General features: G+C 47.2%; 1 protein-coding gene across 2 annotated transcripts; it reads right to left on the reverse strand.

Moving 5' to 3' along the window:
• Nucleotides 1-21,157, reverse strand: LOC130375399 (solute carrier family 66 member 2). 2 transcript variants are annotated; one of them, XM_056582298.1, is made up of 5 exons: nt 20,240-21,157; nt 19,494-19,627; nt 16,955-17,005; nt 10,343-10,559; nt 1-256 (listed from the first exon to the last, which is right to left on the reverse strand). In XM_056582298.1, the coding sequence occupies exons 1-5, from the start codon at nt 20,440-20,442 to the stop codon at nt 46-48; spliced, it is 816 nt and encodes a 271-aa protein (XP_056438273.1). In that variant the 5' UTR covers nt 20,443-21,157; the 3' UTR covers nt 1-45. The 2 variants fall into 2 exon arrangements, with proteins under 2 accessions (XP_056438273.1, XP_056438274.1); XM_056582299.1 differs by lacking the exon at nt 16,955-17,005.
• Nucleotides 21,158-23,863: the final 2,706 nt, after the last annotated feature.

The raw sequence follows: 23,863 nt of genomic DNA on the forward strand, positions 1-23,863 counted from the left end.
TCCACTCCCATCCCCCGTCTGAGGGCCCCCTGGCCGGGGGGGTCTTCAGAGGGCCTTGGCGCTGCTGGTGTGGGAGACGGCGTGGGAGGCGGGCTTCTGGGGGTAGCGGCCGTAGTAGTACACCTGGGCCAGGATGGCCACGTCCACGCCCACCTGCAGCAGCCCGCACGTCCAGAACTGCACCGGCGCCTGCGTCAGCAGGAAGTAGCCCGTCTTGAAGGTGTCGCCGCTCGTCCACATCGCCACCATCTTGATGCTGGGGGGACGGGGGACGGGGGGGGACAGACACAGTCTCTTAGTCAGCGGGTCGTATCAGGAGACGAAGAGAAGATTAAAGGGACAATATGGGGGAGAATAGTACGGTATCAGCCGTGGGGGCGGGGGCCGGACCAGACGGCAAAGCACGCAGGCGCGCGCGCGCACACACACACACACACACACACACACACACACGCAGGCACAGATACACACACACACACACACACACACACACACACACACACACACACACACAGAGATACAGACACACACACACAGGCACAGATACACACACACACACACGCAGGCACAGATACACACACACACACACGCAGGCACAGATACACACACACACACACGCAGGCACAGATACACACAGGCACAGATACACACACAGGCAGATACACACACACATGAAGGCACAGACACACACACACACACACACACACAGACAATTTAATTATCAAATGTCCACGAGACACTGCTTGCCGTTGGACTCCTCAGGATAATACATACAAATAATAATGGCCATGCATATAAAGCCTTCCCAGGGCCGCCGTGGCTGTGCTCACAGCAGTGGGGGAGAGGAGCCACACAGCAATAACAAACCATGGATCAGAGTGCAGAGCACACACCACAGCTCGCGTCAGGAGAGTGGTCTTTTTAAAGCACTTTCTGCCGGCACATAAATGGGGGGGGGGGTTCCACTAATGAGCAGACACAAAGCAAGGAGCTAATGAGTGCAGACAGGAAACAGCAGGCCGCCCCAGGCAACCTCCCCCTCCCCCAACACACACACACACACACACACACACACACACACACACACACACACACACACACACACACACACACACACACACACACACACACACACACACACACACACACACACACACACACACACACACACACACACACACACACACACACAAATGAATCCTGTTTATTGTTTGACAAACAAAAAACAATAAAAAACACACACAGAATTGGAAATGGAGCCCCGAGGCTGGGTTCAGTTTTAGGGATCTTTGATTATCCGTCAGAAAACCATCTGCTTTATCTGTGCTGTGCTGCTGGGGACACAGGTGTGCTGCTGGGGACACAGGTGGGCTGCTGCTGTGTGTGACACTTACCGCACCAGGACAGCCTGGACACACACTCTACTGCCCACCACTCTACTGCCCCCCAGACTACTGCCCCCAACACATTACTGCCCCCAACACGCTACTGCCCCCCAGACTACTGCCCCCAGACTACTGCCCCCCAGACTACTGCCCTCAACACATTACTGCCCCCCAACACGCTACTGCCCCCCAGACTACTGCCCCCAACACATTACTGCCCCCAACACACTACTGCCCCCCCCACTACTGCCCCCCGCACTCTACTGCCCCCCAGACTACTGCCCCCCACACTCTACTGCCCCCCACACTCTACTGCCCCCCACACTCTCCTAGCCACCACCACACTCTACTGCCCCCCAGACTACTGCCCCCCACACTACTGCCCCCCAGACTACTGCCCCCCAGACGACTGCCCCCCACACCCTACTGCCCCCCACAGGGTGGTGCCTTTGCTGCGTCGGCCCTCATATAAAAGGGCACTTCATTGTTTTATCGAGGGCCAGAACCCCTACTGAGTGACGTGTGTGCATGTGCGTGCGTGAGGACGAGAGAGAGCATGGCCACATCATTTTCCCTTTCAAAACGTTTTTAAAAAGGAATGAATTATTGATTGATTCCACAGTGGCATTTGTCAGGGCCGGCCCTTCAGGTCCGTGCACAGCACTTCCCTCCGTGTATTTCCCACCGATGTGAGAACGAGCGCTAGCCGCTGGGGGTCAATCCCATTACCAGCCTGCACAGCGCAGACACCACTGGCCCGTCGAAGAAGAAGAATAACTAAAAACTAAAAATGAATCATAATCCTGCTCATCACCTTTCATCATGGGAACGGCCACTGAGAAGAAATATAGAAACTAATACACAGTGGAGCTTTGGGTTCTGAAGTGAGATGGAGGAGCCCTTTGCATCCTTGTGCGTCACGCGTCAGAGAGGTATGTTTGTCTGAGGTGTGTCTCACCGTCAGGAAGCCCACCGCTTCAAAAGCAACGAACTGAAGCCAATAACAACACAACATTTCACCAACTGCCAGTGCACAAATCTGACTGTTCTTCCCAGCTGTCACTCTGCCCCCCCCCCCCCCATCCTAACCACTCACCTTGACCCAGCTCCTCCTCGACTAGACTCATATCTCCCCCCCCCGCTGCATGCCAGCCCCCTCCCCTCCCGCTCACGTCCCCTCCTCTTCCCCCCGGTCGTGGGGAGGAGGTGAGATGTTACCTCTGCAGGAAGAACAATGCAGAAGGGGGAGAACACAAAATGATAAATCAGTCTCTCTTTTTCTTGCTGAGCGGATGCCATCGAGGGGTTATGGCAGTCTGTCTATCTGTCTGTCTTTGAGGGACAGTACGTCAGGAGATGAAAGGCAACGAGCCAAATTGCTGCCTCCAATCAGTGTCTCAGTCTCTCCCTCAGTGTCTCCCTCTCCCTCAGTGTCTCCCTCTCCCTCAGTGTCTCCCTCAGTGTCTCAGTCTCTCCCTCAGTCTCTCCCTCAGTGTCTCAGTCTCTCCCTCAGTGTCTCAGTCTCTCCCTCAGTCTCTCCCTCAGTCTCTCAGTCTCTCCCTCAGTCTCTCAGTCTCTCCCTCAGTGTCTCAGTCTCTCCCTCTCCCTCAGTCTCTCCCTCTCCCTCAGTCTCTCCCTCAGTGTCTCAGTCTCTCCCTCAGTGTTGCAGTCTCTCCCTCAGTGTCTCAGTCTCTCCCTCAGTGTCTCAGTCTCTCCCTCTGTCTCTCAGTCTCTCCCTCAGTGTCTCCCTCTCCCTCAGTGTCTCAGTCTCTCCCTCAGTGTTGCAGTCTCTCCCTCAGTGTCTCAGTCTCTCCCTCAGTGTTGCAGTCTCTCCCTCTGTCTCTCAGTCTCTCCCTCAGTGTCTCCCTCTCCCTCAGTGTCTCAGTCTCTCCCTCAGTGTTGCAGTCTCTCCCTCTGTCTCTCAGTCTCTCCCTCAGTGTCTCCCTCTCCCTCAGTGTCTCAGTCTCTCCCTCAGTGTCTCAGTCTCTCCCTCTGTCTCTCCCTCAGTGTCTCAGTCTCTCCCTCAGTGTTGCAGTCTCTCCCTCTGTCTCTCAGTCTCTCCCTCAGTGTCTCCCTCTCCCTCAGTGTCTCAGTCTCTCCCTCAGTGTCTCAGTCTCTCCCTCTGTCTCTCCCTCAGTGTCTCAGTCTCTCCCTCAGTGTCTCAGTCTCTCCCTCAGTCTTTCAGTCTCTCCCTCAGTGTCTCCCTCACCCTCAGTGTCTCAGGCTCTCCATCAGTGCCTCCCTCTCCATCATTGCCTCTCTTTCTCTCGCTGTTTGTGGACCCTAATAGGAGGGCTGGACTGGTGAGGAGCTGAACTTTATTTTTCGTTTTCGTCGGTATGTGTGTAAACAAAAACAAAAAAATAATTCCATGATGCGTTTTATTTTGGTTTTGCTTGTCTTGGTGTGCTCCTCCAGTGTGTGTGGGTTGGAAACATTCCAGACACAAGACTCCACAATGAGTATATGAAGAGGGAGGGGGGGGGGCAACCGAGAGAGAAAGAGAGAATTCACCAGGGGTGTGTGAAGGACGACCCGTGGCCCAGTGGATGAGCAGCAGGATAGGGAGAGAGAGATGGAGAAGGACCTGGTTCAGACCGGGCAGGGAACACAGGCGAGCACTGACATTATTAGCTACCACTGGAAAAATGCCCCAAGCCAGAATTCTTCCAAGAACCCGGAGTATGTCTCCATCTCAGCCATCCTCAGATGCCCATGCTTTCCTTGCAACATTCATGGTATTTGTTCCTGAATTAATAACTAATCAAGGGGATTCTGCCGCCTGCGCTTGCTAATCATCTCCTGGCTGTGGCAAAAAATAATTTATTTCTGGTGAAAAATGAGCTGTGAATATTACAGTGGGGTGGCAAGCAGGGTTATTGACAGGCAGCGCTGTGAATCTTTATGGAGGAATCGATAGAGTGCTTTTAGGATTCATTATTCTAGATTCATCATGTTCACACATTTCTGTCAGGAAACAGAAGCTTCAAGAACAGTTGTTTGCTTTCATTTGACGAGCAACACAACTGGGTCATTTAACTCGACATGAACAGCATCAAGGAACGGAAATAATTGCATTGCTGACCCAAGATGTTTACGATAAAAGCGGCGACGGAGGCCTAGTGTCACATCGACAGAAGACCACCACGACCAAACCATGATCAAAAGTGTAAATCAACTAATATTCGGGACTGACAAATGGTTTCCTTAGCGACACTATAAGCCGGTCTGAGGAATCGCTGTCTGAAAGCAGCCTTTTGTTCATAAAGCAGACATCATTGCACTTGCTTTGTGGCAAGCACATTATCCAGAAAGGTGTCTCATTTAACACCGCCCACGCAGCTCGTCTGAACGGCGCCCTGAATAACACGGCACGGGGTGAGGGACGCGCGGGCGCCACTGATGCATCATGGGGCATGAAGGTGTTCCCGTACAAAAATATGTGCATTCCTCTTGTCCGCATGTAAAGAGAATGCGATGGCCGACGTCCTTCTCTACCGTATCCCACACTCTGACACTTGCAAAGAGACCGACAGTAGAAGAACACTACTCGTACCTGACAGACATTGGGCCTTGTATACAGTCCCCTCTTCATTCATTGTTACACTGTTTACATGCTGCAATAGCACACCATTGCTATCTATATATCATTGCTATTTGTCATATTATTGCTATTTGTTATCTTTTTGACTTGTATTGCACTGCTTCTGCGGCATTGTCACGTTTACATTTCACTGCACACGTATGCATGTGACAAATAAAACTTGTTGACTCTTTAATCTGTTGAGTGTGTGCTTAACAAAGGGGTGTTTGGCTGGAACAGAGATCTCTTGAATTTTAAAATAGTCTGCTTCTGCCACGTCTATGCACACCGTCCACCCGACCACGGCGTCTGACCACCCCTGATACTGAAGACTTTTGAAACGCTGCAGTCCCCTCGGGCATCTGGTAAGGAAGCCCACTGGGTGCCTCCCTGGGGCGGTGTTCCAGGCACGACCCGTGGGGAGGAGTCTTCGGGGAAGACCCAGGACTAGGCGGAGAGATTACATCTCAACACTGGCCTGGGAACGCCTCGGGATCCCCCCGTCAGAGATGGTCAATGTGGCCCGGGAAAAAATAAGTCTGGGGCCCCCCGCTGGACCTGCTGCCCCCGCGACCCGACCCCGGACAAGCGGTTTGAAGATGAGGACGATTAGGATGCTGTCCCTGCTTTTAGTTAACGATCATGCGGACATCCGCGCTCACTTCCTGATTAGACCCAATCAGTCAAGGCGTGTCCTTCCCTGATTCGTCGCGCCCCAAACAAATTACGAAACCACGAAGATTCCCGATCCATTTGTTCTGCACCCTTCCCCACGCAGGACTCATGGCGTAAAGGTCGAGATTGACTAGGCAGGCAGGGCCCCCAGTGCAAGCCCCCCTCTCCGTGGTGGTGTGTGCTTACGTAGCAGTACCAAGGCTGAATAAGGCATCGCCACCGTTATGGAGGGACGTGAAGGCCAGAGGCCTTATAGGGGCACAATCTGAGAGACAGTGTCTCTCTCAAACACACAAACAGTTTACGTGTGTTTATGTGCATGTGTTGTCTGTTTATAAGCGTGTTTAGGCGTGCGCGATGTGTTTATGTGTGTACGTTGTGCGTTGGTGATGCGCGTGGGTGTGCGATGCAATGCATGTTTGTGTGTATGTGTGTGAGGCGCGTGTGCTGGATGCGCGTTCCTGTGAGGCGAGTTTGTGTGATGCGTGTGCGGGGTCACGACGTTGTGCGCTTCATGTACAAGTGGTTATGCTGGAGCGTGGGCCTAGAGCTCTGTACTCGCGTATACCATCTGACAGCAGAGCCCACGGGGGGCTAGGGTGCACGGGCACAACCTCACCCCATTACAGACCGTCAGCCACCTGCTTCCCCCAAGGACCCATCTCCTCGCTGTATAAATAAAGCATGCTGCGAAGCCTTGCTGTTACATGACACACACAGCCGCCGATCCGTGTGATGATCCCCGTGACACACGCACGCATCAGACAAACACATAGAACACAAACGCCTCACACACGCACACAAACATGCATCACACACCCACGCGCATCACCAACGCACTGGTCATGGAACATACACAGATCACACACATGTCCATGAAATAACCTTTGCATGACGAATGCCCCATCTAAAAACCTTGTCTGAATGTAAACATTTTTCTTCTTGTTTGTTGTATGATTTATACGATAAAATATAATATTATAATTCTTCAGCCGTATTGGAATAACGTATGCAAATAAACCAGTTGCCTAGTGCTGGCAATCAATGTGTTATAAGAATTGACTTGAAATTGAATTAAAAAGGGGGCATGTCGTCTATGACTGCTAAATGAAGGCGTGTATGGATCACAACGTACACAAGACTGTTCCAGACATCCAATATTAATGGATCGCCACAAGACAGCGCTTTGATCCAAAACAGCAAGATGCTCCAGGATCAAACATCTTGCACAACGATGCCTACAGCCAGCCATTAGGAATCAAACTCAGCAACCTCTGGGTTGAGAGTTGAACACCCTTACCACTGGAATATATCCGTCAACAATGAACATGCATCGCCCAAGGTGTAGTAGTAGAAACAATAACAAAAAGGTGAATACCAACTGATAGATTGATGGAAGAGAGAAAATACCAACATCCACTCAATTGGCCAGTCCCATTTCTTTTTTTTCACCCCATCGCTCTTTCCGAGTGCTCCTCGCTTTTAGACTTGGCCCTCGGAACAGAATGACAAGGGGTAGTAGTTGAGACCTGCCCCCTGTGAAATGAGAACACCTTCCTCGCCCCTGCTAAGTCAGCGGTAGTCAGCGATGGGCATTTCAGAGACAAGCGACGAGTTTGTTGCCGGACGTTTTCGAATTGCACAATGTCTGTGTCAGTTGTGGTGATTTCTGCTGCCTGGGCTTAGCTGCTGGACTTCGGGCGTCATATGGCATCAGGGGGTTGGAACACAATATGCGATAGATAGATAGGTAGATAGACACTTTATTGATCCCTTGGGAATGCTCCTTCAGGGAAATTCAAAATTCCAGCAGCGGTACTACAGACGAGACACATAAACAAGCAAGAAAAACACAAGCTAAAATGCAACAAGACATTGTATAAATAAATACATCGATCAGCATGCAAGTATTTTTTTGTTACGCTTGATAGAGAAAAATGGTCTATAAGACGACATTAAATGAAGATAACGCGATGGACATTACTATCTATTTTTTGGAAACACAAAGAAGCATTTTGTTTTGTTTCCAAAGCGCAGCATTGGCCACCATCTCGCCGTGAGTTGCAAAGGTATTCTATGAGATTTCTTCTAAAACTTGTTTTTTCCGTGTGCCGGGACTCGAGACACCCTACCCCTTCACGAGGACGCAAAGGGGTCGGGCTGATTGGTAGGGGCAAGGGGTGAACTGGGACTGGGCCAAAGCCCTACACTGCCGATCCAGCCTCACTGGAGCTGCTCAACACCAACACACACCCAGCTCTCTCCCTATCCGTCCCCTCTAAGGATGAGCCACAAGGCTGGCTCATCCAAACAAGCCAAAAGCAATTGACTCCACCAACAATATGACATGAGCCACTAATACGACACACAAACACACACACACAGACACACAAACTTCAAAGGCAATGCGTTCCATCAGCTGTTAAACACAACGATGCGTTCTTCGTTACCCGTCACGTTTGCTTACATCTCTGCTCACCGCGCAGATGCCCCCGGCGCATACTCACATTAAGGTTTTATTAAAACACACACACACACACACACACACACACACACACACACACACACACACACACACACACACACACACACACACACACACACACACACACACACACACACACACACACACACACACACACACACACAGACAGACAGACAAGCATAAGCACACAAAAACACACACACACACACAAACCAAGAGCTGAGGTAAAGTAACCTAGCAACAGTGATCCATTACATAGACGGCCACAGGTTGCAGACGGAAATGGATTGAAACCACAAACAAGGAGAGAGAGTTGGTTCTCTCGCTCACACACACACACACAGAGAGGAAGAGAGAGAGAGTGCAAAAGTGAGGGCGAAATAAAGGGTTTAAAAGTTCCAATAGGTGGAGCAATCGGACATGGTGGTCGACCAGGGGAGAATTGCTGAGCGGTGGGAGATAGAGGTGCAGCCTGTTTCACCAAAAGACCCCAAACAAAGGCTTTTATAGGGCGGGGCAAGGAAGGGTGGAGAGGTGTGTGTGTGTGTGTGTGTGTGTGTGTGTGTGTGTGTGTGTGTGTGTGTGTGTGTGTGTGTGTGTGTGTGTGTGTGTGTGTGTGTGTGTGTGTGTGTGTGTGTGTGTGTGTGTGTGTGTGTGTGTGTGTGTGTGTCAACAGTGGGTGAAGGGGCGTGGGGGCGGTGGACACACTGCTTAGCCCTGCTCTGGGAAACAGCTCTCCCACTGTGTTGAAAGAATAAATATCTGTCCCGACACACTCTGACACAAACACACGCAAACAACACACCACTGTCTTGCATGACTCCCAAGCACGGCCCGGCGAGTGCACTTGAGCACACCGGCGCGCTGGCTAGCTCCATGTCGGTCCCGTTTATTTATTTTTACACTTTTAATTGGAGCGCTCTTCGACTTCACTGCGTCACAAATCAGAAACAGTGAGGGGCCAAAACAAAACGTTCAAACGGGCCAACACAAAGTGCCAGAAGATCGTCTCGTTAGCGGCAAGGTAGCGCCAGAGTGCTAACCATCAGAGTGCTAACCATCAGAGTGCTAACCATCAGAGTGCTAACCATCAGAGTGCTAACCATCAGAGTGCTAACCATCAGAGTGCTAACCATCAGAGTGCTAACCATCAGAGTGTTAACCATCAGAGTGCTAACCATCAGAGTGTTAACCATCAGAGTGCTAACCATCAGAGTGCTAACCATCAGAGTGCTAACCATCAGAGTGCTAACCATCAGAGTGCTAACCTCGGTGCTTGACAGCGAGGTTAATTACCCACATGTCAGTGTTAATGATGCAGCAAGCTGTCGTTTTTATTTTGTTTTAATCCCGACCACAGTCGCCGACCCCACCGTCCACCCCAACCCAACCCCCAACCGGATCACCGTCGTCCCCAGCCCTGGTGTGATGGGGCGGGGGCCTCTTGTCACCGACAGCAGAGCGCGGGTGGACACAGGCTGACAGCGGGGTCGGACTCTGTCCTCGCTGCCGAGCAGGGTCGTTCTCCTGGGTCGTTTCCCCAGCCCCTCTGTCCTTCTTTAGAAAATATATAAGGCCTAATTGCCTCTTAATATTACATGCTTGAAGTACCGCAGGAGTAATTAACTTTCAGGAGCTGTGCTGCGGAGCAGTGGATAATACAGTGTAGCTAACAGGGGGGGTTGATTTATGGAGAGGAGGCACGTGTTCAATACATCATCGGTCCGGGCTCACCTCCTGATCCTGGCGTATCACTCAAAAAGTGACGTTGAATAAATGCATGTCAATTTTTTTTAGAGCTCTACATGTCCACGGTTATGATTAATGTGCTGTGACAACTCCTTATTTCATCATGCACACGTTTTGCACAACGTTCTGTGTTGTAAGCGTACTGACACACACTAGTCCTGTTTATGTGCTGGGAATCTCTCTATTTACTAATACCGCAATGTGTACACACACACACACACACACACACACACACACACACACACACACACACACACACACACACACACACACACACACACACACACACACACACACACACACACACACACACACACACACACACACCAAAAACAAGACCAGCCGATTGTGGATGGAAACCATTTGGCGTCTACAAACAAAAATGTTATTTGTAGACCCCCCCCCCCCCCCCCACCCCCACACCAACACAACATGGGGCAGCGATCCGGGTCCACACACACTCACCTCATGCCCTCGGTGGACTTGTTCTGGTGGTTGCAGTAGAGTTGGGGCATCCCCAGCATGGCCTCGGTGAAGACGGCCAGGAAGCCAAGGCTCTCCACGTAGACGGGGGAGTCCAGCAGCAGGTAGGTGACGTAGGCCGCCAGCAGCGTGAAGCCCACCACACACTGGAGGTAGTCCACGAAGCGGCTCCACGACCAGAAGTAGCCCCACTCAAAGTCTGACGCCGGGGGGGGGAGAGAGAGAGAGAGAGAGAGACGGAGTCAGAGAGAGGGTGGCTGTGTTTTGACATGGACGGGGTGCATCGGAGAGTCTCGAGTTGTATAAAACGTGCAATATATGCAAGTTTTTGCATACTGGGTTGGAAAGAAAGGCTGTCCTATATTCACTCATTTAAAATGCGCATATTCACACATTTTAAATGCATAGAATAGGATCTGCTATCTATAATTTTACGTGTTTTGAGGGTATTTTTAGGGAGAAAGGGTTGTGAAACAATCGAGATATGAACACCTACCAACCCCTTTCAGATTAATTTGTTGGAAAGGTAAAATAAGGCTCACATTTTAACGTCTGAATGTGATTTCTCTTTCCAGCAGCAGCTGAAGCACCACATGACACACTAAATCAACTGAGTAACCAAACAATTCAACCCTCCAAAGTCAAAATGTTGCATTTTAACAGAAAAACATGACAAAGGAGGGGAAAAAAAAGAGAAGATATGCGCCTCCCAAGCACATCGATTAGAAAATTGGAAAAGAAACACTGGCTTTGTTGAACAGACCACAGAATGTACAAAAGGTCCCCAAACCCAAGGCTGCAGAATACCACCGCAGTAGAATGGGTGATGCTGTCGATCAAACCATCCAAAAAGAATGTAATCCATCAAATGCATTTGCATGCATCTCCACAAGGCAACACTTCAGAGTATGGACATAAGTCGGAAATGTAGGAAAGCTGCGTTAAATCAAACAATCGTTTGCTAAAAGGTGAAAAGCCATTTTCAGCAGTCCTCAAATGGGCTGGGATAATAACTTCATTACATGGACTGTGGATTTTGGGGACACTGGCACAATAAAAGATAAAATCTGCTATATATATTTTCAGTAGCACATCATACTGTATACCAATTGCTATGGGTTTAAGGTCATTGCAAGCAATAAATCAACAGAAATCTAATAATGGCTTGAAAAGTACGTGGCTCAAATTAGATTCCTGGTCTCCGCGTGGACAGGGTCTGTTGGTCGTACTAGCTCTACATGAGCTGCACCTTATCAGGAACCATCTCCAGGTGCAGCACCTCTGGTGAGATCCACGATAGGGAGACAAGAGATTATTGTGAAGAATCGCCAGACTTGTTAAGCTTTAGCATTAGCTTTAGCGTCAAAGGCTTCATTGAAAAACAACCTTCAAACTACAAAGGAACATTCTGCTGGCATATTTCGTTGCTATAGAATTTGCCACGCTGTGCGTCAGTAGAATTATTTATTTATCTGAAAAAAAAAAAGGGAATTGTCTCAAATGAATTGGATGGGCTGTGATCATGTTTACTCTGGGGCACCAGGTGGGGTGAGGCCCCACAATACACAGACGCACAAAAAACACTGCCTTTGTGATCGGCAAAGTCAACACATCCAATAAAAGCACCTCAATGAATTGAACCGAATACAAGGAGCAATGAGCGTCCAGAGGCAGGCTCCCTTCTACGAGGCACGTGACGCACACGGCACAATGAGTAAATTGATATAATAGAGAACCTCTCACGACAAAAAGGACTTACAGAAAAATACGTCATCTTGGGAGCTGGATATTGTGCGTCGAGGACATGGAAACTGGAAGACACGATGGATCCGAGCCACCCCAAGTCCCCAACAAAACCGTGCTTTGAATACATTTACAGAACCCATTGAGGGTGGAGAAGAGGCCTGATGTGGGGATGGTTCCAGCCACCCCCACATCCCCCCCTTCCGGCCCATCCCCCCCCCCCCCCCCCCCCCCCCCCCCCCCCGGCGTGGAACTGGGCCCAGAGGATGGCATCTGGACATGGCTGATAAGGAGCGATGGAGAGCCATGGAACGGGGGTGGGGGGGGTTAGTGGTACAGTCTGGGACTGCCCAGCTAGCGTGCCCACAACCCAACACACACACACACACACACACACACACACACACACACACACACACACACACACACACACACACACACACACACACACACACACACACACACACACACACACACACACACACACACACACACACCTCCAATGAGGTAGATAGAGAGGTGACATCTCAAGCACTATTTAAAAAAAACATAAATATAGACATCTGTGCTTTATTTTTCTCGCCCAATTGACAACATAACTGTTTCCTGGTATCAATGGATTGCCTTTGCATTGCTCTGCACAGCTTACACAGCCTTGTACGGTAAAGCCAGTCCACTCTTGGGCTAAGATCATTACAAGACCAGCCTACAGTCTAGTGATTCATTTGCTGGCCACCTGAAAAGACAAAGGAAAAGTGGAGAGAAAAACAAAGAAGGTGCTTTTTTCTGCCTTCCTCAGGAGGCCTTTCTCCCTACCCCTGTTTCCCTTTGAGACACAGAAAACGCATCAGCCTGAGTGGTAGTTCGAGGGAACGGGTCCGATAGGCTCATTATTCGTGGGACTAGTAAAAGAAAAGAAAGAGGCAGTTGCCCGCTCTGCCTCTCCTATTCCAGGCCGCAGTGCCTTCACCCCAGGGCACTCTCCACCTCATGGGTGGTCCATCTCTACAGCGAGCGGCCAAATTAGCTGCCGAAAAACAGGCTCGGACTTCCTGTGCACGGCTTGGGGTGGAGTGTGTGTTGCCCTCTCCGGAGCTATTTCTGATGGGTCGTTTCAAATCAAGCAGGAAGCACTCAGACACACAGACATTCGAGACTTCAGCAGAAATGACCCGCACAGGTCGCAACAACGCCGGCAGCAAAACGACTGGCATGGCTGACTGGCTTTAAAGACAACGTGAAATGCTCAGAATGCATTTCATTTCTGTACCGACTTCTAAGCCAAACTGGGCAATCAAGTGGAAAAAATTAGATTTTACCATTCAAATGGGGGACTACCTCAAAAAAGTTTTCATGTCAAATGTTATCGTCCCCAAAAAGTGTACTTCGTTTCAAACTTGACTGTGCAACACCATCACAAAACTCTTGTAGTAGGAAGTGAAGGCAATTCGATTACAAAGTAAAAGCCTTTGTGTAGGGTTTCATGTTGTCATGTTTGTCTTGGGGAAACGGCATCGAGACTGTACACACTTGAAGGCCCAGTCGGCGGTCACCCATTGGTGAGAGGGTAATGGTGTCTCAAGAGGTGAAACAGAGAGTAAGAGAGAGCGGGAGAGAGACAGAGCGAGGTGATTTATGGGGAGCCACGAGCAGAACACTGGGGAGGACTGCAACAGGATTACAGGACGAGGAATGGAGCGGGAGGAAGTCAGAGGAAATAGGCTGATGCTGCTGCGGGCTGCTTTAATCTAGGTGTGTAAGATCACTAAGCAGACACAAACGGGACCGGAAGGTATTGAAGTCATCACGTGTGCAAAATGACAACAGGTGATAATAGATGGGGCCTTACAAGGTTTGATCTAGTTCCATGTTTAGTAGTGGAGCTGCAGGAAGAGGCCTTTCACAACCTGAACCTTTTCCCACTGAAAGGTCTCATCTGGGTTTGTTATAGTTTGTACAAGTTATTTTAAATAAGGAGAGTCAACACAACCGTATCGTGCAGACTTGCACAAAATTATTAAAACGACAGTGGCCACAATTATTAAGTCAGACGAAGGCCAAACTACTATAACAACGGCAGAGGTAGCAGCCATGGAGGGTGTGTGTTCCTGTGGGGTTCTGTAAACGGGTAAGCTATTCATTTTGAACCAGGAACCCTTTGATGTACACCTTTCTCAATAAAGCTGGAAAGGCATTTCAGGCCAAAGACTGATACGCCCATCCAGTTTAATGCTTGGAAGGGAAGGGAGATCACTCCAAAGCAAAGGGCACCATTTCAAAGAAGGACTATGAAAGCAGCTCGCAGCCTTTTTTCTATGTAGATATATATGCTTCACATCTAAATATTGTCCCAGGAGCAGGCAGTGTACAGGGAGGTAAATTATGACACCTCATCCACGACTAATGTGTCGCAGCCACCTGGCTGACACACGTCTGCCAGCATGCACCAGAATGCTTACCACACACTGGCTGTCACAGGGGAGGGAGGCAGGATGGCGGAACTATCCAATTAGAGACTGGGGGGATGATTAGGGTGCCCTGTCAGTACCAGAGCCAGGTCGGGAGTTTGGTTAGCCCCCCTGCTCTTGGGACATGTGATGGGATCTTGGGTGACCACAGGGAGTCCAACATCTCATTCAGAAGACTTTCCTGCAAGCCCACAGGCCCTGGATTTTTTTGGTCTTTTGAGGATAAAAAGGCCAAAATATACACTAAAAAAGTTTGCGGTCACCCAGAAAATTGATAATTTCCATTTAATCTCACACTTTAATTCAAAAGTTTTCAGCTGTGAAGGTTGCTGGAAATGGCCCTAAAAATCTTCAGTTTCAAGCTAGAATAGCCATTTACCACATTAACAATGACTAGACTGTATTTTTGATAATTTAATGTTAGCTTCATAAAAAAAAACGGTGCTTTTCTTTAAAAAATAAGGACATTATTTGAATCCATTAATCCATAGACTCTAGAGATAGTGACATTACATTACTGGAAAATAATACACTCCTGTAAGACCCTCGGTTGACCATGAAATGGCAAAGCCTGGGGCACTATCTGGATACACAAGAGTTAAAGAAAGCCGCTGGATGTAGACCCCACCAGTTATGGGTATTTTTTCCTTGGTATAAAGCGGGCAGCCTGTAATCAACCCTGACTCGAGCCCCTGGGGCAATAATGACACAGCAGAGGTAGTGCACGTCGGCGACGCAACCGAGAACACACACACACACACACACACACACACACACACACACACACACACACACACACACACACACACACACACACACACACACACACACACACACACACACACACACACACACACACACACACACACACACACACACAGGAAGAAGCCCCAACACTTCAAGAAAAGAGAATGCTTCACACTCCAGATCTGCCGACAGAGCTGGTGGAGTCTGTGGCGACTAATTGCAGCAGGTGCTGCAAGACATTTGACTGAATTGAGAATGTGTTATATTGTCGTTAACAGGCTTCTGAAAAGTGAATAGAAATGGCCTGAATCCAGGCGGGACAGGGCGATCAATATTCAGGCACAGATACTACTAGCAAAGCCATAATCAAAAGGACCCATTCTGGCCCTTCCTACACGCTGCTTACTCAACCAGCTTACTCAGAGAGGTCAGAGAGGAAGAGTTGGTCAAACTAATGACACCACTCTGCCCGAGATCGTCCCACATCCACTGTTGGATGTCATGCAGGGAGTAGGGCTTCAGCAGAACATCGTTCAAAGCCAAAAATTTGAAAGGATATGATTTCCTTAGTTATTAATATCTATCTTATATCTTTCCAATATACTCATTAAAATTGTCTTTTGTGATTCATTATTACATAGTGACACACCAAATATGAGACAGATTTAGAAGCGTCATTAAATAAGAGATTACTATAGCTTGCAATGCTTGACAATTGTTGGGCTCTGACGCCACCTGGGGGCCTTATAAAGAATATTACCAATCTTCTTTTACCAGCGTTGCACTGGGCTGCGCTACATCAAGGGCATGGATGCTTCCCGTTCAAGACTAGTTTTCCCGAGCTGTCCATCTACCACTCAGTATACAGACAATAATTTGGTTTGGTAGGTTTATAAGGGGATGCTGGCATTCAAGAATAACCTACAATTTCACCAGCCTTGTCTTTGAGGCGGATAAACAAGCAAATCAAGCATCACCATGCACCGTTCAGAGGGGAAACAATTAGATGAAAATAGTACTAGAGATTGACATTTCGTATTTCAAGCGTTAAGGAAGCAGCATAGGAAGGGCCTTACATGTTCAGCAATTATATTGAAGAAAAGTCAAAATAACATGCAGACAGAATTCTGTGGGCTGAATACATGCAACCCCACCGTTTTGGTTGCACATGGCTATCCTTGGGGATGGAGGGGGGTTAGGCATGCGGCTGTGGATTGAGATTCGGATGCAATGCAGTGTAGAAGCAGGATTATGCAGTGCGTCGTCCCACAGACAACAACACGAGCGCAACGTGTGGCGGGGTTAGATTCAGTGGCGAGATTAATTTTAGTAAGGGGATCATGCACATCAGACAAACACCGAGATGAAGAGATGGAGGACTGACGGACGGAGGGAAGTGGTGGTCTCAAGCTGAGGTGAACTTTTCCAGGTTCGTAATTTGTCGTGTTGCTTCACCCATGCACTGAGCCTGCTGATTTCACTCACCGTGCTCATTAACCAGGGACAACACCAGGAGATTGATATTGAAAATACAGAGGAAGGATTTACCCCCTCTGAACCTGGAAGTTCCCCCTCTGCTGTAGAGGCAGATGAACTACAACCGATGTTGGTTTGAGGGGAGTTCGAGAGTACCTACCCAGAAAGAGCCTCTTAGGGACTTTGATCTCCTCGTCCTTACTGTCTGTTGCTACAGACACACATACACAGAGAAATACATATATTCATAATGGCATTCATAATAACACTGAGATAATAATAAAAAAGACAGAAAAATCATTCGGCCTGCTTTGGTCAGGGTGCGAGCTGTGTGAATCCACTCACACAACCCACCCACCCACCCACCCACCTCATGACCTCTGAGAGTTTGAGATGAAAACATTTGGAGCCAACCATCATTCTAACCAAGCGTGTCAAATGATCAGCGAGAAGGTAACTGTGGTTCTTCATCCATTTATGTGAAACACAACAACAAACCATACAATACTGTCTTCAAAGTATATCCTAAATACGGTCATACAGCCTAGGTTGTGGTGAATCGACTTACGTGGTTGAAAGAAAAATTTAACTATTCACTCAATGTTTGTAGATGCTGTTTCCTAGGGATATATAGAAAATCACAATTCTCATATCTCATGTGCAGTTCCATGTGACCCCCACCCCTCCCTCACTGCTCCCTCCTTCCTTCTGTTTTTCGGCCAATGAGAAGTGTTGCATTCACACATCTGTGATTGGCAGGCAAAATTAATTCTCCAAGCCAATCAGGGAAGAAATGCCCCGATTAGTCAGAAATAGGACAGGAGATGTCTACATTTCAAACACAGAGGCAGGCTCAGTCCACTGGAAACCGTTATCACTGGGACTTCCAATAAATTACACAAAATGATAGCGCTTAAATCACACCTACATTACCTTTAATAGGAAAACCCAGAATCACATAATGAACCAGATGCCCTCTACACTCTTGTGTGTTTATTTATTTATTTATTTATTTATGTAAACATAGCTGTACATTGAATACTTAGAAGGGGGAGCTGTGGGGATCATATTAAACACTTCTACTGGTTATTGGATTTCAATCATAACACTGGCAAGTCATCAGAATTTGGTGGCTGTTTTTGGAGCAATAGTCTTGTATGAATCCAGTGGATGAAATATGCATAATGAAAAATGGTCCTAACCTGATGTGTTAATTGTCAAATCGAAACAATTTACCCAAGGGTCTTTTAAGGCATGACTATGAACAAAATATAAAAATAAAACACATAATATAAAGAATTAATTCACAGTTAATGTGTAATGTGAACATGTAGAAATTAAACACTTGGGCATTGGTTTGATTCAATTAAAAAGTGATTCGCTTTAAAAACCTTCCCTGAATATAATAAGACTTAGTTAGTTACATTCATTGCTATTAAAATAATGGACTGTTGAGTAATGTCTCATAAGACCAAAAGGAAGTCACTGAAACCATAGTTTCCTGTTTAACTAGACATGCAACAACATCTCAGTAAAGCCTTGATAACCGATCTTACCCGCCCAAGGAGTCAAGTATAATGATCTACCGCTGAACGCTGCAGCTACTGTACATAGCCAACAAGAGCAAACAAGAGCTGCAAGTGCAATGTGATAACAGCACGCCCCACTGACAAATAAAGGCCCTACCTAATTATCATTTATTAACTCTTGGGTAAACAGCCGATTATGAGCCCATTCTTTCACTCTTCATACCAAACGGAAGCAGAGAGGCAAGTAAGTCTGTCTGTGCAAGAAGAGGTACAACTTACATTAACAACAAAATGTACCGTGGAGAAAATAAAGTAAAACTCATAACAAAGTATATCTGCGTCGCCTTTCAAGTCATGCAAAATTCCCCCCCCCCGATGTATTTTGACACCAAAATTAGCAAAGTGAGTCCCACCCTAATCGAGAACGATCTATAAAATCACATACACTTATGTAGTGGACAGTAGCGACCATCAGGAGACCTTGCGCACAGAGTCGACTGTGTTTTTATACGTACAATAGACAACAGCACTGACCCACCCCATTCCTGACCGTGGGTAGAGTGCAGCCATTCAATGGCTACAGCAACGACATGAGCTGCTCTGCTCACCGAGTCCCCACGGTGTGTGTGTGTGTGTGTATGTGTACATACAAAGTGAATATGACACCGACATGAATATAATACAACACCAGATTTGGTGGGAAAGGGATCCTCCTTCCTCTCTAGACTCTCACCCTGTGCCTCTAGCAAGAAAGTAATGCACTCTGTGTTCATTTATATCTGGGATTCATAAATAACTATCAATCACCATCAATATATACTATCAATGACACCGGTGTTAAAGCTGCATGATGTGCGCGTGTGTGTGCGCATGTGTGGGTGTACATACAAAGTGAATATGAAACCGACATGAATATGATATAACACCAGATTGGGTGGGAAAGGGATCCTCCTTCCTCACTCACCCTGTGCCTCTAGCAAGAGAGTAATGCACTCTGTGTTCATTTATATCTGGGATTCATAAATAACTATCAAAATATACTATCAATGACACATGTGTTAAAGCTGCATGATGTGCGCGTGTGTGTGTGTGTGTGTGTGTGTGTGTGTGTGTGTGTGTGTGTGTGTGTTTGTGTGTGCGTGTGCGTGTGCGCTGCTGCGTGTGACTGACCTAGGAACGAGCGGCGCTTGGTGCTGAGCTCGCCGGCCATACGCACGCTGGTGCACAGGTTGAGCATGGTGAGCATGGTGACGATCATGATGATGCTCTGCCACAGCAGCGGCGTCTCGAAGTAGCGCCCGAATCTAACAGACAAAGGAGGTCAAAAGAGGCCCAATGGGGGAAACAGGTGCGGCACGTGGGAAGAGGTAACACAGACGAAATATCCCTGTTTCACCGGGTTCTTTTTCACTGGGTCGTTATCCATCTGTCCTAAAGCGGTTGTGAATGTTTGAACCATGCACACTGTTTAAACGTGGAGGTACCCGTCATTAACATTCCCTGTTCTTCCAGTTTGTCTTCTACCACACATTGTCTTGAACCATTGTACAGTCACACTTATAGAATCTGGGATGGGTCTGGTGAATAGGTTTACTACTCTATTCACTTCGCTTAAGGAGATTATGCCATACGTCCCATTTGTTGGTAAAGCCAATGGCCCTACCACAATAGGGCATCTTTTGTGTTCCAAAAAGTAAAGCATTAAAAGGTGTATGATTTACTGGACAGTCCCAGTTACAGGAATCTAGTTTATAGAGTTAGGGTTAGTCTTATAGTATGGCCAGTGACTACTGAAAATTCGATTAGCTCAAGCATTCAAATTTAGCAGGCCATATCATATAATGTCAATGCATGCTTTTCCTGATATGTATTTGTACGAGAAAGTTGTCTGAAGTTTCTGTCTTAGTTTTGCTTACCTGAATAGTATGCGCAGAATATTTGCCACAAGAAGGACAAGACACACATACGTGGAGAAGCCCTCTGCATTTTGCGTCCGCCGTATGTCTCTGTACTGAGGGATGTAAGGGACCACCCCGCCGAAGATCATCGCACCGGCAGCGATCCATAGCACAAGTTGGTTAAAGACCTGCAGAAGCTGCTCAAACACTTCATCTTCCATAGTTCAGTAGGCATCCAGTTGTGAGCAGGTTGTGTCCACACCGATGCGCAGAGAACCAAAGTTGCCAAGACTTTGGTCAGTGCAGTAGACCACTTGTTCCTGCAGGAGTTTGCTCTTCACTTGCTGTGTTTGTTTTCTATCTAAATTAATGCCCTCAATTTACAATGGCGGCCAAAGTGAGGAATAGTAATGTCACGGAATGAGGCTGACATATATATACTAAAAGCATTGTCTGGAAGCATCAAATACACATTCATTAAAGTGTAAGCTCTTTCCTCAAGCTGAATGCCACGCCATCACGAGTCAGGAGGAGCCCTTGTGAATCGGAAATGACGACCCGGGCCAGCCCCACAACAGATGACAACAAAAATCTAAGGGGTGACTATGGAATGCATTCACAACGTGTATCCTGTCTGCAGCAATATTTGGAAATTGTTGCAGGCACAATTAAAAGCGTCCGGATTTCTGATATAACTGTTCCGATTAAGCTAACCAGTCCGATTGTATGTTAGAAACCAAATACATTCGCCCCCCTAATATATCTAAGACCATTCAAATGGAACGACAAAAATTCACATAGCATGTTGTGGATATAAGGGCATAATTGGGACTTTAGTAACTCTGCTTTCAGAGGAAATTGGTAAATAGGGAAACAACAATCCAAACCGAACACAGGAGTGCTGCTCCTTTCCGGGCACGTGACACAGGCCACTCCCCTGACGTAACCATGTGACGGAAGCCGCGGGGTCCTAAAGGCAAACATGTATCAGCTATAGCTGCCTTTACCAACAGCGTTGCCAGATTGGGCCAGATTTCCCGCCCAATCTGGCAACACTGGTTACTAATATGGTTTTGCGTTTAAGAGAAATACCCGTGGATGAAGAACAGAATGCAGATTGTTGTTGCTATATGATGTAGCAGAATAAGTATTGTTTTCGAGAAAAAAAAACATACAAGGGTTGACTATGGTACAACAAAATCTTGTTTTATTTTCAAAGGTTGCATAACCACAGCACATTACTGCGACTCCGGTTTAACTGTAAAGTAGGATTATAATCCATTATGTAAAGGGAAATGATGTAGACCTAACCCTAATAATGCACGGTAGCAATTTCAGTAGCAAATCCACAAAGGGTTAACCGCAGTGGGCAGGCTTTGTCCCAGACTGTAAACTTACGGGAAGGTTACGCCTCAAGGACCCAACTCTTTGTAGGTTTTGTAGGGCATAGTGTCCCTTAAATTTTAAAGAGCTAGATTATCTTCAATCGACGTCTGGGGGGAAAGATTAAGTTTTGCGGTTGAGTCTGTTCCACCCGTCCCACCGTGGACATTTCGGTGGCTCTGCCCCTTTGCTCGTATGCGGCTACCAGAAAACTTTGCAACATTCCCAGTGCTAATAGACTCCATGATCACCGATGTCAACAATGTCTAACACAGAACCCGAGACACTCAGGGATATGACCGAAACTGTAAGTCTGTTTTCATGCACACTGCATAGCCTGAGTACAATAACCAAATGTCTAACACAGAACAAGAGACACTAAGGGATATGACCGAAACTGTAAGTTTGTTTGCATGCACACTGCATAGCCTGAGTACAATAACCAATTATGTGTCCCATTTGTTGTTGGGTTTTTCGTTTTGCCAGATGGAGCAAACTATGGACCGTCTGCAGGGGAAATTCCAAGCAATCTCTGAACAACTCGAATCCAAACATATCCTTTTGGAAAGCAGTCCATTATAGATGCCAGCTTGTGTAACTGTCATGGTGTGCTCGAGATGTAATGCGATATTCATAACCCCATGATTTTTCATATGCTAGGGACATATTGTTATCGTTACCCAGCAGATCATTTGAAGGGGTAATTCAACCATGAATTATTATAACATATATAATAATAAAAAAAGGTAATATATAGATTTTATAACATTTCGATTTGCTGGGCTCTTTAAACCTCAAATAAAACCTTCTTGGCCTGATAAAGGGCAGATTTCACTGCCCCCTGTTGAGCATATACCAGGGAAACCATTCCCTCTTCCAAAACAATAGTTTTAGAACACTAATGGTGTTCCACTGATAACGGCTGCGCCCAATTGTTAAAGATTCAAGGGGTGCCTTTATCAAATGCAAAGTAAAACCCAGGGAGGTTCTGAGCAATGACATTCCAAATTGAAGTCATGAGTCGACGTTGTAAAGCAAAAGTACACTACTATACAACAATTCTCACTGTTTAGGCAGCAAACACATTTTCCTGAACTGGGGCACTAGACCAGATGGGCACGCGTATCCACGGGCTGGAGAGGAACGTGACGGACCTCATGACGCAGGCAGGAACGGATGAGCAGCCGGGCCCAAAGTGACCCGACGGAGGGCCAAGGGGGAAAATGGTCCACACTCACTTCATCTGGCATTGAGGAGGCCTCCATGGACACAGGGATAGGTGTGTCCACGACGGGAAGACCGAGTGTGGTCTACTGAGATGGACGAACGGTGGAACCGCAGGTAACGGCGTCGGCGAGGATTATTGCCGAAAGCGATGAGCCGATTTCTTTAGATGTGTTAAAGAAAATATCCACATACTAAAGTTTAAAGAATAGACTTTATATAATTTTTTATTTCAACTTTACTTTTTCACCATGTCTTCATTTCTGAGGATGCAAAATACATTCTCCTTCAAATAAATACCGGTGATCATTAAAACTGTGTCATTTTTTTAGAGTTAAAACATAGTTTATCATAATGTTGCTTTTGTTTCATGTCATACATTACAGCCTGCAGTGTGCTAGCACAGCGGCTAACACACAACTGGTTAGCGTGTGTTGTCACATGCTCAAAATCAAATCTAAACACATTCCTCCTATAGCCTATTGTTGTCCAGTGTTTATATCATGTTTTTCTTTATTCTGTAATCTACCAAATATAACCTATATCATATTATAGAAATCTTTATTTGACATTGGATAAAAGATCTGAATGCCATTTCACACTCTTTAAAGGTCCCATGACATGCCACCAGTTGTGTTGTGGTTAGCCGCTACAAGCCGTTTTGGAAATCTGCCCCTTATGACATGACAGTTGGGCGTGTGCAACGAGATGTGTGACGGATAGATGAGCAACGTTTGCGACAATCCACTGGGTAAGCAGGTAGACTGATCTATCCAGCACACATCTAGGTGGACAAGTCCACCTGTGATGTCATAAGGGCCAGATAACGGCTTGCTAATCACACCACATCTGGTGGCATGTCATGGGACCTTTAACAATATGCGATAGGAGGTTTCCAGTGTCTGCACCAGTGATACTGCATCAGTCCTCAAATAGAGAACAAGAAATGTCCCATACATAAATAGCTGCTGCACCATTAATAATTTACCATTTACCGGTCGGGAAAGAAAGGCAGCAAAATGCCTAAGCAGAAGT

This window comes from Gadus chalcogrammus, chromosome 22 (assembly GCF_026213295.1).
Source record: "Gadus chalcogrammus isolate NIFS_2021 chromosome 22, NIFS_Gcha_1.0, whole genome shotgun sequence".
Lineage (NCBI taxonomy): Eukaryota > Metazoa > Chordata > Actinopteri > Gadiformes > Gadidae > Gadus > Gadus chalcogrammus.